At 38.1% G+C, this 20122-nt stretch overlaps 1 protein-coding gene across 3 annotated transcripts in view; it reads right to left on the bottom strand.

Moving 5' to 3' along the window:
- Positions 1-5325: 5325 nt before the first annotated feature.
- Positions 5326-20122, bottom strand: part of Tsp (Thrombospondin) — a 113767-nt gene continuing 98970 nt past the window's right edge. For all 3 annotated transcript variants that reach the window (XM_083140517.1, XM_083140530.1, XM_083140522.1), the window contains 7 exons: positions 19120-19295; positions 17204-17309; positions 16881-17002; positions 16630-16717; positions 15597-15780; positions 10395-10638; positions 5326-6335 (listed from right to left, as the gene is read on the bottom strand). In XM_083140517.1, coding sequence (XP_082996643.1) covers positions 6229-6335; positions 10395-10638; positions 15597-15780; positions 16630-16717; positions 16881-17002; positions 17204-17309; positions 19120-19295 — 1027 coding nt within the window. In that variant the 3' untranslated portion in view covers positions 5326-6228. The remainder of the gene's footprint in view (positions 6336-10394; positions 10639-15596; positions 15781-16629; positions 16718-16880; positions 17003-17203; positions 17310-19119; positions 19296-20122) is intronic.

Raw genomic sequence — 20122 nt, 5'->3', positions numbered from 1 at the left:
AGAAAATGATTTCCAGCAATTGAAGATTCATATAGAGCAGTGTATCGATAGTGCAGGGGAGTACTTTGAAGGGGATAATGTTCGTATTGTACAAAATAACCAATAAAAGATTCTGTAGCAACAGTCCGGTTTTTTTCTAGCCACACCTCGTACATTCAATCTTGATGGTCCTAACATAGCAAAATGTTACAAAATTTTCGTCTATTTTAAGTTTTTTAGCTTGATCCCCTGAAAAAAATTAAAATAGAGGTTCTACTGTATTTACAAGTGTTAGGGGTCGAAACTAGAAATATGCATGAAACAACACTGTAGGTTTCATATTAATATTTGGTTTGTATGTGTTCAGTTGTTTTGTTTATTATTGCTTGCTTTGTTGTGTTTGTGATGCCTGTTACAACTTACTCCTCATTTAATGTATTTTGCCAGTAACGTTACTATGTTTCAGCAGCAGACGAATTTCACTGAACCTGTTTCTCTTACCCATTCCTACACTACGTGGTCACTGGCCTTGTCCAGACGGTGCATGTGTATTTGTGTCTGGTTGTGGCTAAGGCGAACAAACTATGAGTTAAGTACAATTGCATGAGAAAAGTGTTTTGTTAAAAATAGAAATAAATAACACTTGTTCACACCTTATTAATTAACAGTAACAAAATAGTACCTTTTCAATCGCTTAGTTAAAATTGCTGCCTTGTAATCAAAGTAACCTTGGTTCACTTCCTGGTGGAGGCAGTTTAGGATCCCACTTTAAACTGTAGTCCTGATTTGTCTATATGTGCATATAGACAAATGAGGACTACAGTTTAAAACAGGGGGACTAATCAAATAAATTTCTTCAAGTTTTCCTGATGACAAATGATGAGAGAACAGTCAGGTTAGTTCCAGAGAGGCTTCCAAGACCTAATTTTAATATCATCTTCACTTTACTCTAGACTTCTATCCCTGAAGATGAGCGACATTTTTGATGAAAATGAAGATGAGTGCTTTCAAAGGCTCAGAAACCTGAGAGAACTGGCCTGATCACTACCTTGAGAGAATCTTTTCGTCGGAAATCATATATTTGTGTTAAATGTTTCTTTTCCTTAACTACAAATAAAAATTTGTCAACATTAAGGGACACCCTATATCCTTATAATTTTTTTTTTAAAGATTCAACCAAAGACAAGGATGTATTTTCCTCAATCATGTGAAGTGGAGTTATAGTTCTTTGGTTTAGCAGGGCAGTATTGAACAAAATATGCTACTAGCACCACTTTTCCATTAAAATTTTTGAGTTAACCTGCAATGGGAATGAGGGGGTAGGGTTGCATGCTTTGAACTTGAAATATTGCTCATTTATTTTCAGCTTTGATCTTTATTTACCAGTTATAAATTATATACTGGTAATGTGCGGATTACTCACAATTAAATATAAACTTTAGGCTAAAGATTAAAAATCGGCAAAATAGGTTTCCTTAAACAATGTAGGAAGAAGGGTTTTTTACCGAGTTTTTTAAAGTGGGGGTACCAACCCCTTAGTTTTAAAGGGCTGGATCAAAAGAGGGAAATACAGTTTAGAATGCTGGGGAAATGCATAAGGGAGGCTTATGCACAGGTGGATAGGCTCAACTCTGAATGTTACAGGTTACATTTGGAAATTGGAGGACGATTAGACCAGGTGACATGGGGGCGCATTGAGGAACGTCATTCTAGAACAGTCGAACAGGCGAAAGTAAGAGATATCGAAACAATTAGGAGGAAATTAATTAAATTGGGAATTAACGAGGGAGTTAAGGAGGGAGAGAATAGGGACAGAAAAGAGGATGAAAATAAAGCCAATATTTTAAATCTAACAAAACTTCAACCCCCTAAGGCCTTAGCGGAGATTATGAAAATGGGGCATAAATTTGCCATTAGGGATGAAAACTTCGAAAAAGAGGAATTCGTCATAGCGGCGGAGAAAATAGTGGGAAAATTAGACGAAAAAGAAGATAAATCCAATGTCAGGGTAAAAATTCGTGACATTATAGATGAACAAATGCACCTAAGTATAAGGGAACTAGGCCCACCCGTTACCAATCATAGGACATCAAAGGGAAAAACGGAAAGTAAGCTTAGGGGGAGTCTTCGTAACGTGAAAAAATGGGTTAAACAAAGTGACGTGTACTTGGTTAGATCGGATAAGGAAAACAAAATGGTTATTATCGGGAAAGAGGAATACCATAGTAAGTTGGAAGATAGCTTTAGAAGTAATGACTACGAAGAAATCAAAGTTAACCCCATTAATAAAATCAAACGAGAAATCAGAAAAGGCATTGAAACCAGTTTTACCTTGGGAAGCGCGGAAAAAAAGAAATTGCTTAAGGGGGTTAAGGAAGGGAATATTCCTACGGCCTTTGGGATACCTAAGACCCATAAGGAGGGGATACCCCTCAGACCCATCATCCCCATGTATGCACATCCAGGATATGGTTTAGCTAAAGAAATGATTAAGAGGATGGGAAAAATGAATATGGACACTCCGTATAGCGTCAAAAACTCTCTTATGGTCAAAGAAACAATTGAGAAACTCACCATAGGAGAACGGGACGTAATCTGTAGTTTCGACGTTATTAATCTGTACCCCAGTGTCCCCCGGGACAAAGCTGGGGATTGTTTGTATAGATGGTTGATTGACCAAAACGTTGAAATCTTGGTCGCCTGGGAGTACGTCCGGTGGTTTTTTCTCATTACGGGGTACAATTACTTCTACGTTAACGATAAAATCTTCCGACAAAAAGAAGGGTTGGCCATGGGCAATCCCATCTCTGGTCTTGTGGCCAACATCTTCATGCACTACGTCGAAAAAGCCGCTATGGAACATGCAGGGGGGAGGTAAAATATTATGGGAGATATGTAGATGACATCCTCATCATAGGGGATGAAATCAAACTTGACAGCATTTTCGACCAATTGGGGAAGCAGGACCCCAGGATTGGGTTTACTAGGGAAGATATGGCCAACGCAAAGATCCACTTTCTTGACTTGTGCCTTACTAAAACCGGACAACGGATCGTTACCGGGGTCTTCCATAAACCATTAGCTGGAGAGCTGTACCTCCATAAGAGATCCCAACATTCGAATAGGACTAAATTAAATGTTTTTCTTAACTTTTTCATTCGCGCCGAAAGACTGTGCAATGACGAGAAAGAGAAAGGGAAAGAAGGGGAATGGATAATGAGGGTGGGGGTAAAGAATGGGTACACTATCCGCGACCTGGAAAAAGTAGCTAGGAAAGCCAAAAGGATTGTTAGGCAAGAAACATCGCAAAATGACAAAGACGATATAAAAAAACTGAGATAGGAAACGGGGAAAAAAACACATATTTTGTCGGGATCCCGTATTTTAAGGGGGTCTCAGAGAAAATTGAAAAGTCCGTGAGGGGTTACGGAATAAAATGTGGGGTAAGAGCGCCCCGGAGTATTGAAAAGCACTTTACATCCTATAAGAAAGGGAGGGGGGATAGGCGCAATAACCCTGAAGAGCGGAAAGGAGTGTACAGGATAGTGTGTGAATGCGGAAAGGAATATGTGGGACAAACCGGGAGAAGTATGCAAGTTAGGTGGGGAGAGCATGATAAGGACGTAAAGGAGGGCATACCCAAAACTGGATTATCTGAACATATATTGGTTAACCGACATAAGATTGCTAAAAGGGAAGTTATTAGGGAGGTTAACAATAAATTGGACAGAAACGTATATGAAGCTGCCTATATATGCGCGAAGAATTGGAATAAACTTAATAGGGACGATGGGAATTTAGAAGACGGCTGGGTTAATTTCTTTAAAAAATGGGATAAAGCCGCAGTGTTTAGGGACGAGATGGGCTTCCATGTTACTCCTGAGGTTAGGAAAGCCGCCGAGGTGGAGGTCGACTTCTCCTTGGATTGGTGACTCCCGAGCCCCAGTTTGGAAGGATTGAGGAGGGGAAGTTCTCTTTCCCCAGGTACGGGCTGACACCGTGCATTCGCCTACCCTGAGCATTGGTCGGCAGTTCGCCGACTTCAACCTTGGATGTTCTTTTGTTTTTATAGTATTGCGCGGTTTTAGATTTGTAATTTATATTCTTTTTTAGAAAGTGTCCTTTAAGCAACTTTTTAACCTAAATCCTTAACCTTCACTTTCACGACGAGGCACCATGTCAGGTGTCTGAATAACTTCGTTTCAACCTGAAGAAGGAGGTAGTGTAACCTCCGAAACGTAGTACGAAAAATCTCATACTCACACACGTAAGTTGCCGATTTTTAATCTTTAGCCTAAAGTTTATAAGTTATAAATTATGCCCACCTTGTGTTTGTACTTTCATAAATGGAATACATACATGACTTCGCCTTTCTTAAGAAAGTATTGATGCCCGCATGACAAATCTGAAAAAAAAAAAAAAAAAAGTTGTGTGTATGCTACAATTCTTGCTTTTGAAAAGTTCATGTTGAATACGTGGGTCGTACCGAAAGGAATGCAAAAGTGGTCATAACCTCTTTATTAACTGATGTAGATCGTTCAAATTGTGCATAGTTGAAGTGACTCTTCCTCTATACAAACCAGCTACTCAACGTAGTCTCCATTTAAAGCGATGCATTTGCACCATCGTTGAACCCAACTCTAGAATCTTCTTTGAAAAAAGTCCGGTGTGCACTGTCCGACATCCACTTCTTCTCAGCCACTTTCACCTCGTCTGTCATCAAATCGTTGTCCCCGAAGACCGTCCTTCATGGAACCAAACAAGTAGAAGTCTGAGGGTGCCAGATCTGGCTGTATGGTGGATGGGGGGACCACGGACCAACCCATTTTGCCGATATCCTGATTTGTTGCCAAAGAGGTGTGTGGTCACGCATTGTCATGCTGAATGGATCACTTTCAGATTCTTGTGCGGTCTCTTCCCCCTAATGGCTTCTCTAAGCTTATGGAGTGTCTCAATGTACCGCTCGCTTTTGATGGTACAGCCGCATTCCAGGAAATCAAGGAGAATGACGTGCAATCAACTCATCCACTCGCTGATGATTCATGTCAGTGGTAGCAGTTGATGGTCTTCAATGCTGGTTTTCCTTCTGTAAACTTCTGTAGCCTTCTGTGGATGTCGGACAGTGCACACCGGATTTTTTTTCAAAGAGGATTCTAGAGTTGGGTTCAACGATAGCGCAAATGCATCGCTTTAAGTGGAGACTATGTTGAGTAGCTGGTTTGTATAGAGGAAGAGTCACTTCAACTATGTGCAATTTGAACGATCTACATCAGTTAATAAAGAGGTTATGACCACTTTTGCATTACTTTTGGTATGGCCCTCGTAGATGTAAATAAAAGTAACCACTTACTTTTTTTTTGTTTTATTGACAAATATGAAACTATGTACAAACAATTACTGGATTTCCGGCTCATCACTGCCACACCAAATATCCTATCTTGAACAAATATAGTTTATGAAGTATGTAAATTATAAATAGAAACTCAAAGCTACCTACAGCAAAAACATACATTTTATGGTGCAGATAATTTTTTACCATCTGGCAAGATATCTTTTCATAACCAAAAGTTTACTGTTGAGAATTGTTGGGGATTAACCTGAATTTGGTATATACGAAAAACAGAAAAACATAAAACACTTCTCTTGTGAAAATTGGCAGTGTCGTACTGTACTAGTTTATAAAAAAAAACACTTTAAATAATACATGTACATATACACTAGTATTTTTTAATTACCTAGTGTTACCTTTGCAATTAATCAATTTAAGGCAATATGGTTTGTCAACATGACAGTAAATAATGTACACGGAGAGATCTAACTTAACAAACATATATTACATCCATTTTTTTGTTCATGTATTTTAATTAAAGTACTAACGTATAACAAATTATCTTTTTTCATTCTCAGTGTCTTATAAATACACAGCTTGTAGTAAGAATGTTTGAAAACATATTCCGCAGAGTGCATTGCTATACAGCTATAGGAACATGCTCAAATGTACAAAACCATATACAAAATGTAATAAAAACAATTAATAGTTTAGTAACTTAGAGAAAAATAATAAACAGATGTCAGTAGTGTCTTGATGGCTTATCTTGGATGTCAAACTACCAGAAGAAATGAATTTCTTGCAGGTCTAACACTGTTAGCCACTGAGAACAGTTCGTCACTGGTATTAGTTTTCCACATGAAACACATCACAGGTGGAGAAATGATTCTTCAAGCATCAGGTTCTCGTTGTTAGTAGATTCACTTCTTTGAGCTCCTGAAAGGTTGTGGTGGCCTGCTTGTGTCGATCTCCACTTCTTGTTGCAACCTGGGAGGAAGTTCACGATAGATTGCTTCGGGCACGTTATCTGCAAGAAAATAGCATTTGAATTTTCCATGGTCCTGAGTTCAATCCCTGCTGGAGAGACAATGCTCTGTTCGTATCTCACTTTGAAATTTAACAACTTTTGTTTAAAAATTGTTTCTTTAGAACAAGATATATATACACACATGTATGTGGAAATTGTAGCTTGAAACTTATTTTTTACATTTAAAGTATTAGATTTGGGATACGTACTATCAGTATCGATCGATAATAGGCATATTGGTGAAATTACTGACAGTTTTACCAATATGATATATCTATAAATAGCCTGTACTTCATTGCAGTATTTCATTTTGTTGTTTTTATTAATATAAACAGGTAATACGTACGCCCTAGTTTTGTAAAGTAATTGTCTAACATGCAGTTTGTTTTTCAAAAGGAACTCCCATTGTGATTAACTGGAAACACATTAAGTTAGGAAGTTAATTAATCATTCATGTTCTTCAAGGAACACTTCCATAATATATATTAGCCACATCTGAAAAATTGCCTTCAAGATTTCTTATTGAAAGTCAGGTGAAAATCATGTTTCAACTAAGGATATGATCTGTCTTCAACCATCCATGCCAATGCTTACCACTGACATGTGCATCTAGAACAATTAGCATAGCACACTTTGAAAGTGTGGGGTCTTAGGTTCAAATTCCAGGTAATTCATCAATAAGTTGTCACATCATTCATCCTCGTTACAGTTAACATACAGAGGTTGGAAAGCAATGTAAAAATGATAAAAAATTAAAATAGACAATGCTGTAGCACTCAGAACTATCCTCACACAGACATAATTATTGAAATTGTGGTAATTTTTTTTTCTTTTTAATCTTGCTCCGAACAATTCATACAAAGCAAACGTAGTAAGGAAGGAGTGCTAGGCCAGCTGCAAACCACATCTGACATGAGGTGGCAAGGTGTGTGTTACAAGAACAAGAGGCAAAAGAGGTGACATTTATCAACACTTACTAGATGTGCATGAGGACATTTGTGATGACCATGACATCAACATACCAAGGGGCTTGAATACAGCATATGTTATTCAAAATAAATTTGTTGATTACTTTAATTCCATGGCAACATAATTAGACAAATTTTTAACAAAAATTCAATGGGGAAGGGTGTAATACAACAGTGTATGGGAGGTAACAAAAAGGTGGGAATAAGGGATGCCCCTGTGGGAGCCAATTATTTCTGGCAATAAAAGTAAATTTTCATTACTACCATGCAGTGACTGTGCCAGCCTGAAATAAGTGGGGGTTACAGATTTGGTGGGGGGGCTAACTAATACTGAATAAAAGGTATTTACACAATACTTATTTTACAGTCGGAACCAAAGATAAATCACTGAGATGTTGCATTTTGTTCCATTATATACAAAACTTTTAGGTACAAATCTTTTATATCAAATAAAATGCAACAATTATATTGTTTTCTTTTCCTAAGCCATTATTTAATGGAATAATATCACAGACTTATGCCATAAAGACTATACACATTATCAGCTCGCTGCATATATGAATAAATACTACATGTAACACAATTTCTAGGTTGTGAGTACTTCTTTGCTAAAATGAGAAAATTAACCACAGCAAGAAGCTATGATAACACACCTTTGTTTTTATGAGCAGCTACAACCTTGTTTAAATCCAAAGATTTTGCAAGCTCTTTAAAGGACAGAACAGATAGAGCCCTCAACCTCTTGTTATCAATTTGATTACAAAGGTATTATTTGATTTGCCGCAAGCAGCCATTTATGGGGGTATGCACATTTCAATAACACAAAGCTTATAACATTCCTAAAAGACAATTTTGAATTTTTCAACCATTGCAAGCAGCTGCTGAAGGGTTTTTATTTTAAGTTCCTATCTGCCTCATAGTGCGCCATAACTCTAAACTGTCCAGATCATAACAGTACAAAGCGACGAAGGATTGTAGCTTGTCGTGCTTCAGAAATGCAGAACGAACTTAATAAAATATGCATCAAATAAACAACACTACCCTTGAATAGAAAGTATGTTAGTGATACTATTTCCATTGTCATGATAAAATATCTTCAGTCTTCTTGTTCAACGACTGGAATTCAGAACTTAGGGGAGGATGAGAGAAATACTGTGCACATAGGAGGTACCACTCTCAAGGGAGAAAATATTTTCACTACAAATTCAGTTCCACTAGGAGACAAAGACATTACAAAAGTAATGAATATAATTGCAACTTGTGCACTTTGCATTTTGATTAGATAATGTAACTGCTGAAGATTATATATATTTTTTTAAATATATTATGAATAAATACTGATCAGAATTGGATCAGTAGTTTTAGATGAGCTTCAAATATTGATTCTCCTGCGCAGAATCAAATCACTATGACAGTACTGGATAAATTATTTTTCTAGCCTCACAATTGATAATTAATTAACATGTAAGACTAGGACTGCGAGCAATAAAATTGCCCAAGCATGCTGATTTTTGCACCGCACTGATCACTTGATGAATTTATATTAAGATCCACCATATGCACAGTGGTGTAGTGGTAACGTTGTTTCATTATAATCAAAGGGTCCTGGGTTCGATACACGGTAGAAGCACATAGTGGTTCGGATCCCACTTTAAACTGTAGGTCCAGTAACAATTAGCCTATCTGTGCATAAAAGTGGACATAAACTGAAACTCAAACAAGCTAATCTGGACGAGGCTACAGCTTCTAGTGTTACCTCCATGGGGGATCGAACCAGGGACTGCTTGATATCGAGGCAGCAGATTTATCACTAGACTATCGGGACTGGGAGCCCAATTTTAATCTTCCACTTATTACCATTTACGAATTAGTTTGTGTACTCTTTAACATCGTATTTCTTCCTCTCGAATATTTGCAGCGATAAGGATAGATATAACAATTAAATCAATGAGAGAATCGATAACACTCATGCAATTATCGTTATTCAAATGAGGAACTAAGAAACAGAAAAGAAACATAACGCTTCTTTAGAATTTGAGTATCGTCCTAATTATAAAAATTAATTTGTTACACCTGTGAGACCAATTACGAAATACAATGATACGATTTATAGAGGCTAATAATTGTACACATTTAGCTGCATATGCAAACAATCAAAGAACAATCCCACAGCTACTGAATGCTTCTACCTACCAGACAGGCAACAGATATCATAGCAAATTTTTGGCGAATGGCGACTCATGATTTGGCCCATTACTTATTATCAAATGAGCAGGCATATCTGCAGCTGACCCCCTTCCCTTGATTTTAGAACACATCGTAATAATATAACCTTGCCATCTAACCCAACTACTAAAAATGTACTTCAAGATGGAAGTTTTATAATGGAAAATGTAAACTTCTATTTTCTACGTTTTCGGTCAAAATGCATCTACCGTACTACAAAAATATAGGGTTGCTGAGACCTGTTTTGGGAGGGGCTGTAGCACCATACCTGCTACCACGGATGTTTCTATTCACTCTTCTTTTGGAACTTAATATGTAAATACGATAATTTAATTAGTGATACAGTTGTGGGTCACATGCAGATGGTGCTTTGCACATGCACAGATTGTTTTGTTGCAAGGTGACTTGAGTCAAATGTTTATCCGGTGTGCGACCGTCCATAACAGCCTCATGTTAAACCTTCACTGAGACTGTTTGCGAGAAGAATGATGTGTCGTGTTGTGTCAGATCCGGTGTGCAGCTGGCCTTTTCGAACCATCAGTTGAAATACTACAGGGTGGGCCACAAGTCTCGCTCAGGATGACATTTACAAACAAGTCAGTGGTGGCTTGTAACCACCCATTCGCAATTATCTCGAAAACGGCTCGTTTGCCGACCCATGTTTACTGAGACTTTTTTGTTTCTATTATCATTATCGTGTATTTTCACCTGTGCGCTATTACTTTTGAGACACCCTGTATAATATTTTGAATTAACTTTTGAACTTAAGAGAATTCCCTCCCCCTTAAGATTTTTCTGGCATCAATCTGTCGAAGTTAAAGTCCATTATAAGCCACTAACTAAATAGATAATATTTAGGGCTTACCATTGCAACGATAAACAAGATCTGACCAGATGATCATCTCCTGGGAGAAGCAGAAGACTCCCAGTCGTCCTCCCTTCAAGGTAGAGTCGTAGATGTTGCCAGAATCTGCTACCATATTTTCTCCTTCAAAAATCCTAAGCCGAATAAGGCCGATCTTGGGTCTGTGGAGTAGCAGCCATCGGTAGGCAACCTTCTCTTTCCATCCAGCATTGTGCGGCCGTGGATCCTTCCATAGTAACTTCACCTGCAACAAAATTTATTTTATCCATAAATGTGTTTTTGTATTTTGAAGTTTTCATGAAAAAAAATCAATTTCAGGGCAATTCTTTCAATTTAACCTAGAGTTTTAATTCTTTATGACTATATGAAAGTTTTCTATCCATCATTATCCATAAATTCCTACCAATATCACCTGAGATTTCCTACAAAGGCTTACTCTATGATAATTTGTGTGTTAAATTTGCCTCTACATGCCATGGAATGTGGCATTAGATTATGCATGGGGGAGGAATTGGTTCATTGTGCTTTGGTGTATAAAGTGAACTTACCATGAAAACCTAACAGAAATTTCAGAGCAGTGGTGCAGTATGTAGCTATTTAAAAAATGTCACAACTGAACACACAAAAATCATGCACAGAAATGTTCATTTTCTGATATGCTATTTCTTTTTTGTAATACACTCAATTACAGTTTCCTTACATTTTTGTGCTGGACAATACCTGTGCTTTTTTATGAGCTATTTCTCATGTATTCAGGTATTTAACCCCTGCATATTACGACATAGTTAATTTGCTATTTAAAAACTTCTAACATGCATTTTTTGCTCACATGATGCCATGCATACAGGTATAATGAGATTATGTCCACCTTTAAGCTGCAGTCCACTCAGCGGGCAGACTGCCAAGTACGAGACATGGATTTGATTCCCGGTGTGGGTAATCTCAGTTGGGATATTTTCTGACACTGCCCATATATAAAGCAGCTCCGTGGCTCACCAATGGGTAGCTGATTACAACCTTGGAGTCAGAGTGTTAAACCAGTCAGTTCCTGGTGCTGATACATCACTTACAGTACGAGGGTTGTTCTGAAAGTTCTAAGAATTGGTCAGAGATGGCGTTGCAATCGGAACAAAAGCATGTGCATTAGAAGGCCACATCTGTTCTGAACGTGCAGGGAAAATTTCATCGCCACTCTTCCAATAGTCTCGTTTCCATAGGCACGTGAAAGAGCAAAAGTGTAAGTGGAGTGACAACATGGAACAAATGGAAGTTCGTGTGGTTATCACATTTGGTGAAGAAGGGATTAAATGTGACAGCCTTCAAAGCCGAATTGGAGTGTTGGGAGACTCTGCCCCATCATTTGCCACTGTTAGCAAGTGGACGACGCTGTTCAAGCTTGGACGTCCGCCAACCGCCATAACACCAGAAACAATTGATAAAGTCCATGATATGGTGCTGGCTGACCGAAGATTGAAAGTGCTGGAGATAGCTCATGAAGTGGGCATCTCAGTGGACCGAGTACACCACATTCTCACAGAAGAGTTGGGCATGCGGAAGCTTTCGGCTTCTTGTGCCTGCTCACACTGGAGCAAAAATGCATTCGCGCAGTGACTTCCACTGAATGTTTGGTGCTTTTCCAGAGGAATCCTCAAGAGTTTCTGCGGCATTATGTCACTATGGAAAAAAAACTTGGGTTCATCACTACATGCCTGAGACAAAAGAGCAGTCCAAGCAATGGAAGCATGCAGATTCCCCGCCACCAAAGAAGGTAAAGGTGGTTGCGTCGGCAGGCAAGGTGATGGCATCAGTTTTTTGGGACGCGAAAGGAGTCATCTTGATAGACTTCCTGGAAAGAGGCAAGGCCATCACCAGAGACTACTATAGGGTCATTCCACGTCAGATCGACCAGGGCTTCCAGGTCATGGTTTTTTGATTCGAATGAAATTTGGCATGAAGGTTCAACCATGTCTGGAAGCCTTGTATTCCAAATATTAGGTTCCTCCAAGAAACAGTCCTAGAGTTATAGTCTGTGGGAGAAGGTGGTACAAAACAGAAAATGTTATCCAAATATGAGAAATGAGCCTCACAACTAACTTCTGGACTCAATAACTTTGGAATTATTGATCACAGCCTAGAGATATTTACACACCAAACAAACCTCTCACCAAGGAATACGTGTATTGCATCAAAATACCCTCACTTGTTTACGTTAGCAAATAAAATACCCCAAAATATGCCTTAAAAAGCCTCACGTGTCAAAAAATGTATACTTTGTGTGCCTGCTGTTACAACTGTAATCCACCAGGAAGGTGGCATTAATTTTTCTAGTAACCCTGATGTGAGCTCAGTATGTGCACATTATGTCGTCTCCATATATATCACCCAATACATATTATATGTGGTTGACTATGCAAGAAATTGAAAAATCACCGGAAAATGGTGGATTTTTGAAATGGTGTAGCACAAAAGGGACAAGAGATATCCAAGCAAGTTCACAATACTTGCCACGAGAATGAAACACATATCCGGCAATATGCAGGTTCCGTTTTAAACCATCACGTTCTGGCGTTGCCTACATGGTGGCCTGATGAAATTTAAATTTCGTAAAAATATTATTTTATTTAACTTTCGTCTTTTTCTTGTACTTGATAAATGAACATTAAGTATATTTGACCATGGGGGTATTGTCTAATGTGTACAAAAGAAAACGAGATATAAGTTTTAACTCTAGGATTCATAGTTTCCGTGATAACATTTTTTGAAATTTTGAATTTCCTGTTAAAATGCACGGCTTTTATATTAGAAAATATTTTTCTACGAAAGTGTCATCAGTAAGTGCACATTTCTTGCTACGAGAATGAAATACATATTAGGCAATACGCAGGAACTGCTTTGAACCCTCACGTTCTGGCGTTGCCTACGTGGGGGCCTGACGAAATTGAAATTTTGTAAAGAAAAAAAAAGATTAACTTTCGTCTTCTTCTTCTTGTATTTGGTTAATGCAAATTGGATCTTTTCAACAATAGACGTGTAGCTGAGACTGTACTGAAAGAAACAAGCTATAATTTGTAACTATGGCATTCATAGTTACGTAGATATAACACTTCATTTAAAACCTTGCGCAATTTTAAACGTCCCACTGAAAATGCGCTGGGCGTTTAAGGGACTACCTTTACTGTGCTCTAGGGCCTTGCAATAACAAGTTGAAATTTTGACACATATTAGAGGAAGGTCTAGTTATGTAGTGTATGCAACGTGGCTTGGATATCTCTTGTCCCTTTTGTGCTACACCATTTCAAAAATCCACCATTTTCCGGTGATTTTTCAATTTCTTGCATAGTCAACCACATATAATATGGATTGGGTGATATATATGGAGACGACATAATGTGCACATACTGAGCTCACATCAGTATTACTAGAAAAATTAATGCCACCTTCCTGGTTGGATTACAGTTGTAACAGCAGGCACACAAAGTATGAATTTTTTGACACGTGAGGCTTTTTAAGGCATATTTTGGGGTATTTTATTTGCTAACGTAAACAAGCTGAGGGTATTTTGATGCAATACACGTATTCCTTGGTGAGAGGTTTGTTTGGTGTGTAAATATCATTAGGCTGTGATCAATAGTTCCAAAGTTGTTGAGTTCTGAAGTTAGTTGTGAAGCTCATTTTTCATATTTGGATAACATTTTCTGTTTTGTACCACCTTCTCCCACAGACTATAACTCTAGGACTGTTTCTCGGAGGAACCTAATATTTGGAATACAAGGCTTCCAGACATGGTTGAACCTTCATGCCAAATTTCATCCAAATCAAAAAATCATGACCTGGAAACTTTTCTGAAATTGGTCGATTTGACATGGAATGACCCTATAGCAACTTCCTGGATCAATTGAAGGCGGCAATCCAAGAGAAGAGGCCTCACATGAAGAAAACGAAAGTGCTGTTCCACCAAGGCAATGTGCACAAGCATTTAGCCATGGTCACAGGCCGTAAACTTGACGAGCTCACCCCCTACTCTCCTGATCTTGTCCCCAGTGACTTCCACCTGTTCCCAAACCTGAAGAAATTCTTGGGTAGTAAGAAATTTCAGTCCAATGAAGAAGTCATCTCCACAGTGACAGGCTATTTTGCAGACCTGGACGAGTCCACATATTCTGCTGGTGTCAAGGCATTGGAAGGCCTTTGGCAGGAGTGCATTAACCTTCGAGGAGATTATGTTGAAAAATAACACCTCAATCACTCTGATATCAGGGTGCAAAATCCTGGGAGGATGGGGAGAATTCTCCCCCACCAACGATCTTGTCCTGAAATCCCCCCCACCAAACTCTTCCTGGGGGGAGAGTTTCTGTTTTAACAACAAACATAAACAATTAGTTTGGGATTCGAATATACTTGATAACATACAAAAAAAAAATGGACAAGAAAGAGCCTCATCTCTTAGGGCACTGAATCCAGCAATCCCAGAACACAGAAATTAGACCGACTTATTTCTTCACCATTTCTCATCGCCTTTCGTTAGCAACCAGGAAGTATATAAATATTAATGAAACACATAATAGTGCTTATATGTGAATTTTATATAGGAAACTATTATCTCCTAAATGTCTTAATTTTTGTCCCTCCTGCCTTACGCAAATCATTGTTCATAGCATCAGTAGTATGACATCAAAATCTTCAACTTGCAATTACATTCTGAATGAAAGACAGTCGATATAATATATTATATATTTTATAATATAATTTGATTATTTAATGATTGACACATTTAATAACATTAAATGTCATCATAAATGTCATATATATGTGTGTGTGTGTGTCCGACTATCTGTCTGCTCCTTCCCCCCACCAATCTGCAGTGATTTCGCACCCTGTGGGTGGGTTTTCTTCCACATGACATTTCAAAGTCTTATCTCAACATCTGTCAGCGTTTACAACCTCACATGCAAGTATGAAGGTCCTAAAAGCACGTGAATGTTGTAATCGGCACTATGGGTCATATATGACCCATTGGCTGTTTTCGCCTATACTTTCTATGGGTCATATATGACCCATTGGCTGTTTAAAGGTTAAATAACTCTCTACACACACACATGACATCACAAAGTATGTCATGCTGATAAGACTGCAGGTTTACACTCGACAAAAATGTCCCATTTATCCTTCTAAAATTGTTAAGGTGGTTAATAATATGATCACCTGGTCTTCAGTGTCGCCAGTGTGCCACAAGGAGTTTCGCAACATCTGTCCAGGACCAGTGCTGGAGTGGACCAGTTTCAGTTGTATTCCTGGCTCTGCTACAGCTCGGAATGGAGTTGCCTGCCAGTATGTCTGTGTGTTCTGTTTCCACATGACTGCGTAGAACTTAGAATTATCCTGGTAACTAGTAAGAAAGAGAAAGCATGCAATTATGTTGCAGTGCACTATGATAACATAAAATACACATATGAAGGGCCAAAGGGAAAAGGTGACATGTCTATTTTTAACTATCCTAATAAAATTTCCTTGACACTCTGTGCATGGTATATTTAAGTATCTACAAAGCCTCGCCCATCCTTTTTTTTATCTAAGAAAGTTAGTTAACACAAAGATCACATCAAACACTATGTCCAAAACTAGAACAAAAATGTTACCTCCCCCCTTTTTCTGTGAACATTTGACATTGAATAAAAAAATGCCTTCCAAGATAAAGTACAAAACAATAGAACAGACCAACCTAGAATGTATGGAGCCTTGCAGACAATAACGGCTGCAAACAGTATTACAATAATGTCAAAGAAACTACATGACCAAGAAATTTAACAAATACATTGACATAATATAGCGTGCAATCAGTTATGCAATAGGATAAAAACTAGGGATTGGTGAAACATAGTATTTTGAATAAAACCAGATCCTAATGGATTTCAATATCTGATCCAGAATTTGGAATTTAGTTATCCATTCCAGGATTTAAGATTCTAGTATTCAAGATTTTATGTAAGGCCAAACATTAAAGATTCAGATATTGGTTCCAGGATTCAAATGTCGCTGAATTTTGATTCTTATCCAAATGCCCATTTATTAGCATAAACCTCACCCTAATTACTTAACATGTTCTTTAAAGAAAATGCATTAGATATCTGAGAAGACAAGCTATGGGAGGAAGTAAGTCACACCCCTCTTTATAATAATTAACAATGACAACAAAAAATTGATCAAAAAATGTATTTTAAGAGTGTAACTAACAAACCTGAAAATAAAACCAACGTAGTCATCATCAATTTCTGTGTCCACAAAAAATGTTCCTTCGAAATCCACTCCTCCAAAGGCATCAAATCCTGCAAGTTTAAATTAAAATTCCATTAGCGTGTATTGTCCCTTAGGGGTAATAATTTTATAAATAGTACACAACACAATAAATAAACAAATAAAACTTTCATGTGGAAAGCTAAGCATTTCCTTGAAATTTTGCTCAAACCTTTGCAGAAATTATGTACATACCTACAGCCAATCCAGGGTCACTGTTCATGGTCTGTACAATTTCAGCGCCCTTATTGTAAATCACCCAGTTTGGATCGATCTGTGAGTCACCTTCTGGATCTAAAACTACAGTCTGGTATGTCCTGAAATGAAAAAAGATAGTATCTCTAATAAATTAATTTTATGCACCTTTTCAATGATAAACTGAAGGTGAAACCAGAACCCATTTCATTATGAAAAAATGGCATGCAGTAAATACATGCTTTTAAAATTTCCTCAATGCAATTTAATTTATTTTTTTTAGTTACATTTTGGGGATTGTTAGAACTTTTTTCATAGCTTACCTAAAGTCTGTTGAGAATATCTTGGAATTGTTGGGACAGTTATCCAAATAGTTGGGTACTTCATCAAGATCAAAATCATCTTGGCATATGTCTCCAACATTATTGCCTGAAAGAAGAAATATGTTTTTAGTTAAATTAAAAACATTAAATTACAATTAGCTCATTACGGCCATGTTATAAGTATCATTCCTACACTATGTTGTGAACAAATGCCATAAAAAAGAAGACTATTTGCAAATGTAAAAATGCTAATTACATACATAATTGATGCTGGCTCCTAGCAATTCCCATGAATGCCAATGTTGATGTTAGAATATTGTAGCAATTTAAAGTTATTATCAGAATATTTGTAAATGCTAAGACACGAGTTTCACTTTAAAATATTCAGATTCACTACACGAGTTAATCAGAATATTAAAATATCTGCCATTTAATAATGCTATCCAGTTTTAAACACAACGTTAAGAAAAATTAATTACAGGCGAGCAATTTTTGTATAATTTCCAGAATATTTAAGACTCTGGGAAACCATCGTGTGGCATTTTGTGCACTCCATAGTATGCCAGAGCTCTGGAAAGCATATCGGTAGTTATTGGTGATTAAATGGAAACTGGCACTTTCTTATAGCAGTAGTATTCCAAGAGAATGGTATCAATATGGGCTCAATCCTACATGCTGTGAACGCATATTGAGGATGTAGAGGTAAGGCAATATGCATTCACAGTCTCACCAATTTCTTGAGGTGATGTGATCAGTAACATTCTCCAGCTGCCTTTGCTGCCCAGGTTTACTTCCATTTATTAGAGGCTGGGTGAACCAAAGAGCCGCTCCTGCAGGGACATTGCTGCAATAATTCCTACCTGAGAATCAAACCCTGGTCTCCTGCATGACGGTCAGATGCCCTACTGACTGGAATACCTTATATACTCTATGTGATCAAAAATATCCGGACACCAGGCAAAATGTGTATTACGCATAGTAGGCCACTCTGTGGTGCCATCTACAGCGAGGTGAGGCAAGCAAGGGACCACTACAGGCAGCATAGTGCATGAGACACCAGAATGGGTTGGTCGAAAGAACTTACAGACTTCAAACATGGTGCAACAGGAGTAACAAGTCAGTGCGCGAGATATCCACCCTCCTAAACATCCCGAAGTCCACTGTCGCTGATGTGATAGTAAAGTGGAAACGTAATGGGACGTGTACAACCGCAAAACGTTCTGGCCGAGCGCCCATGTTGACAGACAGAGACCGCCGAGTGTTGAATAGGGTAGTACGAGAGATCCGGCAATCAGCGATCGCCACCATCACACAGGAATTCCAAACCAGGGCAGGATGTAATCCTAGCAGCATGACTGTGTGACTTGAGGTACGGCGACTCGGTTACCATGGATGAGTGGTTGCCCATAAGCCTCACATCACCCAATGAAACGCGTAGTGCCACCTCGCATGGTGTAAAGAGAGGCGCAACTGGTCATTGGAACAGTGAAAATCCGTGATGTGGAGTGACGAATCGTGTTATACCATGTGGCGATCCGATGGTCGTGTGTGGGTGTGGTGAATGCCTCATGAATGACATTTAGCATCCTGTGTTGTGCCGACAGTGAAATTCGGTGGAGGTGGGGTGACAGTGTTGGCATGTTTTTCCTGGAAGGGGCTTGGTCCCCTCGTTGCTTTGCATGGTACTGTCATGGCACATCATTATGTTGACATTTTACAAATGTTCATGCTGCCTACCATCGAAGAACAGTTCACGGATGGTGATTGAGTGTTTCAACACGACAATGTGCCTGTCCACATAGAGTATTTGGCCTTATAAAAATGTAACTGTATTCATTTATCTATACACAAAGTCCACAAAGATTTAATAAAAATATATGGAAACGTAGACCTAAGAACCAATAAACAAGACTCACGGTCAAGATCTTGTTGATTGGGATTGTAAGCGATTGGGCAGTTGTCCCTTTCATTTGGAATCTTGTCACCGTCCATGTCAGGGTCACATTCATCTCCTCGGCTATCACCGTCAGTATCCAACTGATCACTGTTGGGGATTCTGGGACAATTATCCTTGTTGTCTTGGATACCATCTCTGAAAAAAAAATAAAGGAATTAGTTAAATGAGCTTTCAATATTCTACTATAGCTGAACCAAATTGCTGGGAAATGTTCATAGATTGAAATGAGATATTATAAAAATATAGCTATCATTTAATAATGAAATCCACTTTTACAAATATTGACATGGAATTAATAAAAATTGCGCTTTTTCATTAATTTATAAAGTTTTTAACTCCGGAAAAGTAATTAAATTTAAACCTATGTGTTTTAATGTCAGTACAACAGTATCAGTCTTGTGGCTCAGATATGCAAATACACACATAAATTAGTGCTCCAAGTTGGAATTTCTAGATGGGGGTGATGCTTACTTGAGTTTGGGGATAGGAGAGGAGATGCTTGTGTGAATCAACGATGTGATGGTGGGTTGGAGGATGAATATGCAAATGATTCATAATTTGGGGGTAGCTGGACTCCCACATAGCCAAACGGTTAGTGTCTCACCTTTAGTGCAAGTGTTACTGGGTTTAATTTCTGGTGGGAGATACAGAATTGGTGTTAACCCAGCATCATGGGAACAAATGGAGGGCCACTTTAAAAGAAGAAGTAGTGGCCTCTAGTACTGAAAGCCAGGAAACAGTAGTGATGGAACTCAATATGCTGACCAAGGGTCACCCAACAAGAATCCACTTCAGCCATTATAAACAGTCTTTAACATTTTCTGAAGATTTTTGAGCAACATTTTTTTTACTTATTTTTACTTCAAAATATGAATTATTTGTCTAAAATAGTGAACAGAATGTGTGTAAGTAGATTGCAAAGCACAGATACATTAATTTGCAATGATAATATTGCATCCTGA

Source organism: Lepisma saccharinum, chromosome 1, assembly GCF_977018435.1.
Source record: "Lepisma saccharinum chromosome 1, izLepSacc3.1, whole genome shotgun sequence".
Taxonomy (NCBI): Eukaryota; Metazoa; Arthropoda; class Insecta; order Zygentoma; family Lepismatidae; genus Lepisma; species Lepisma saccharinum.
The sequence above is the reverse complement of the archived record's forward strand: the minus strand, read 5'-3'. Positions and strand labels throughout refer to the sequence as shown.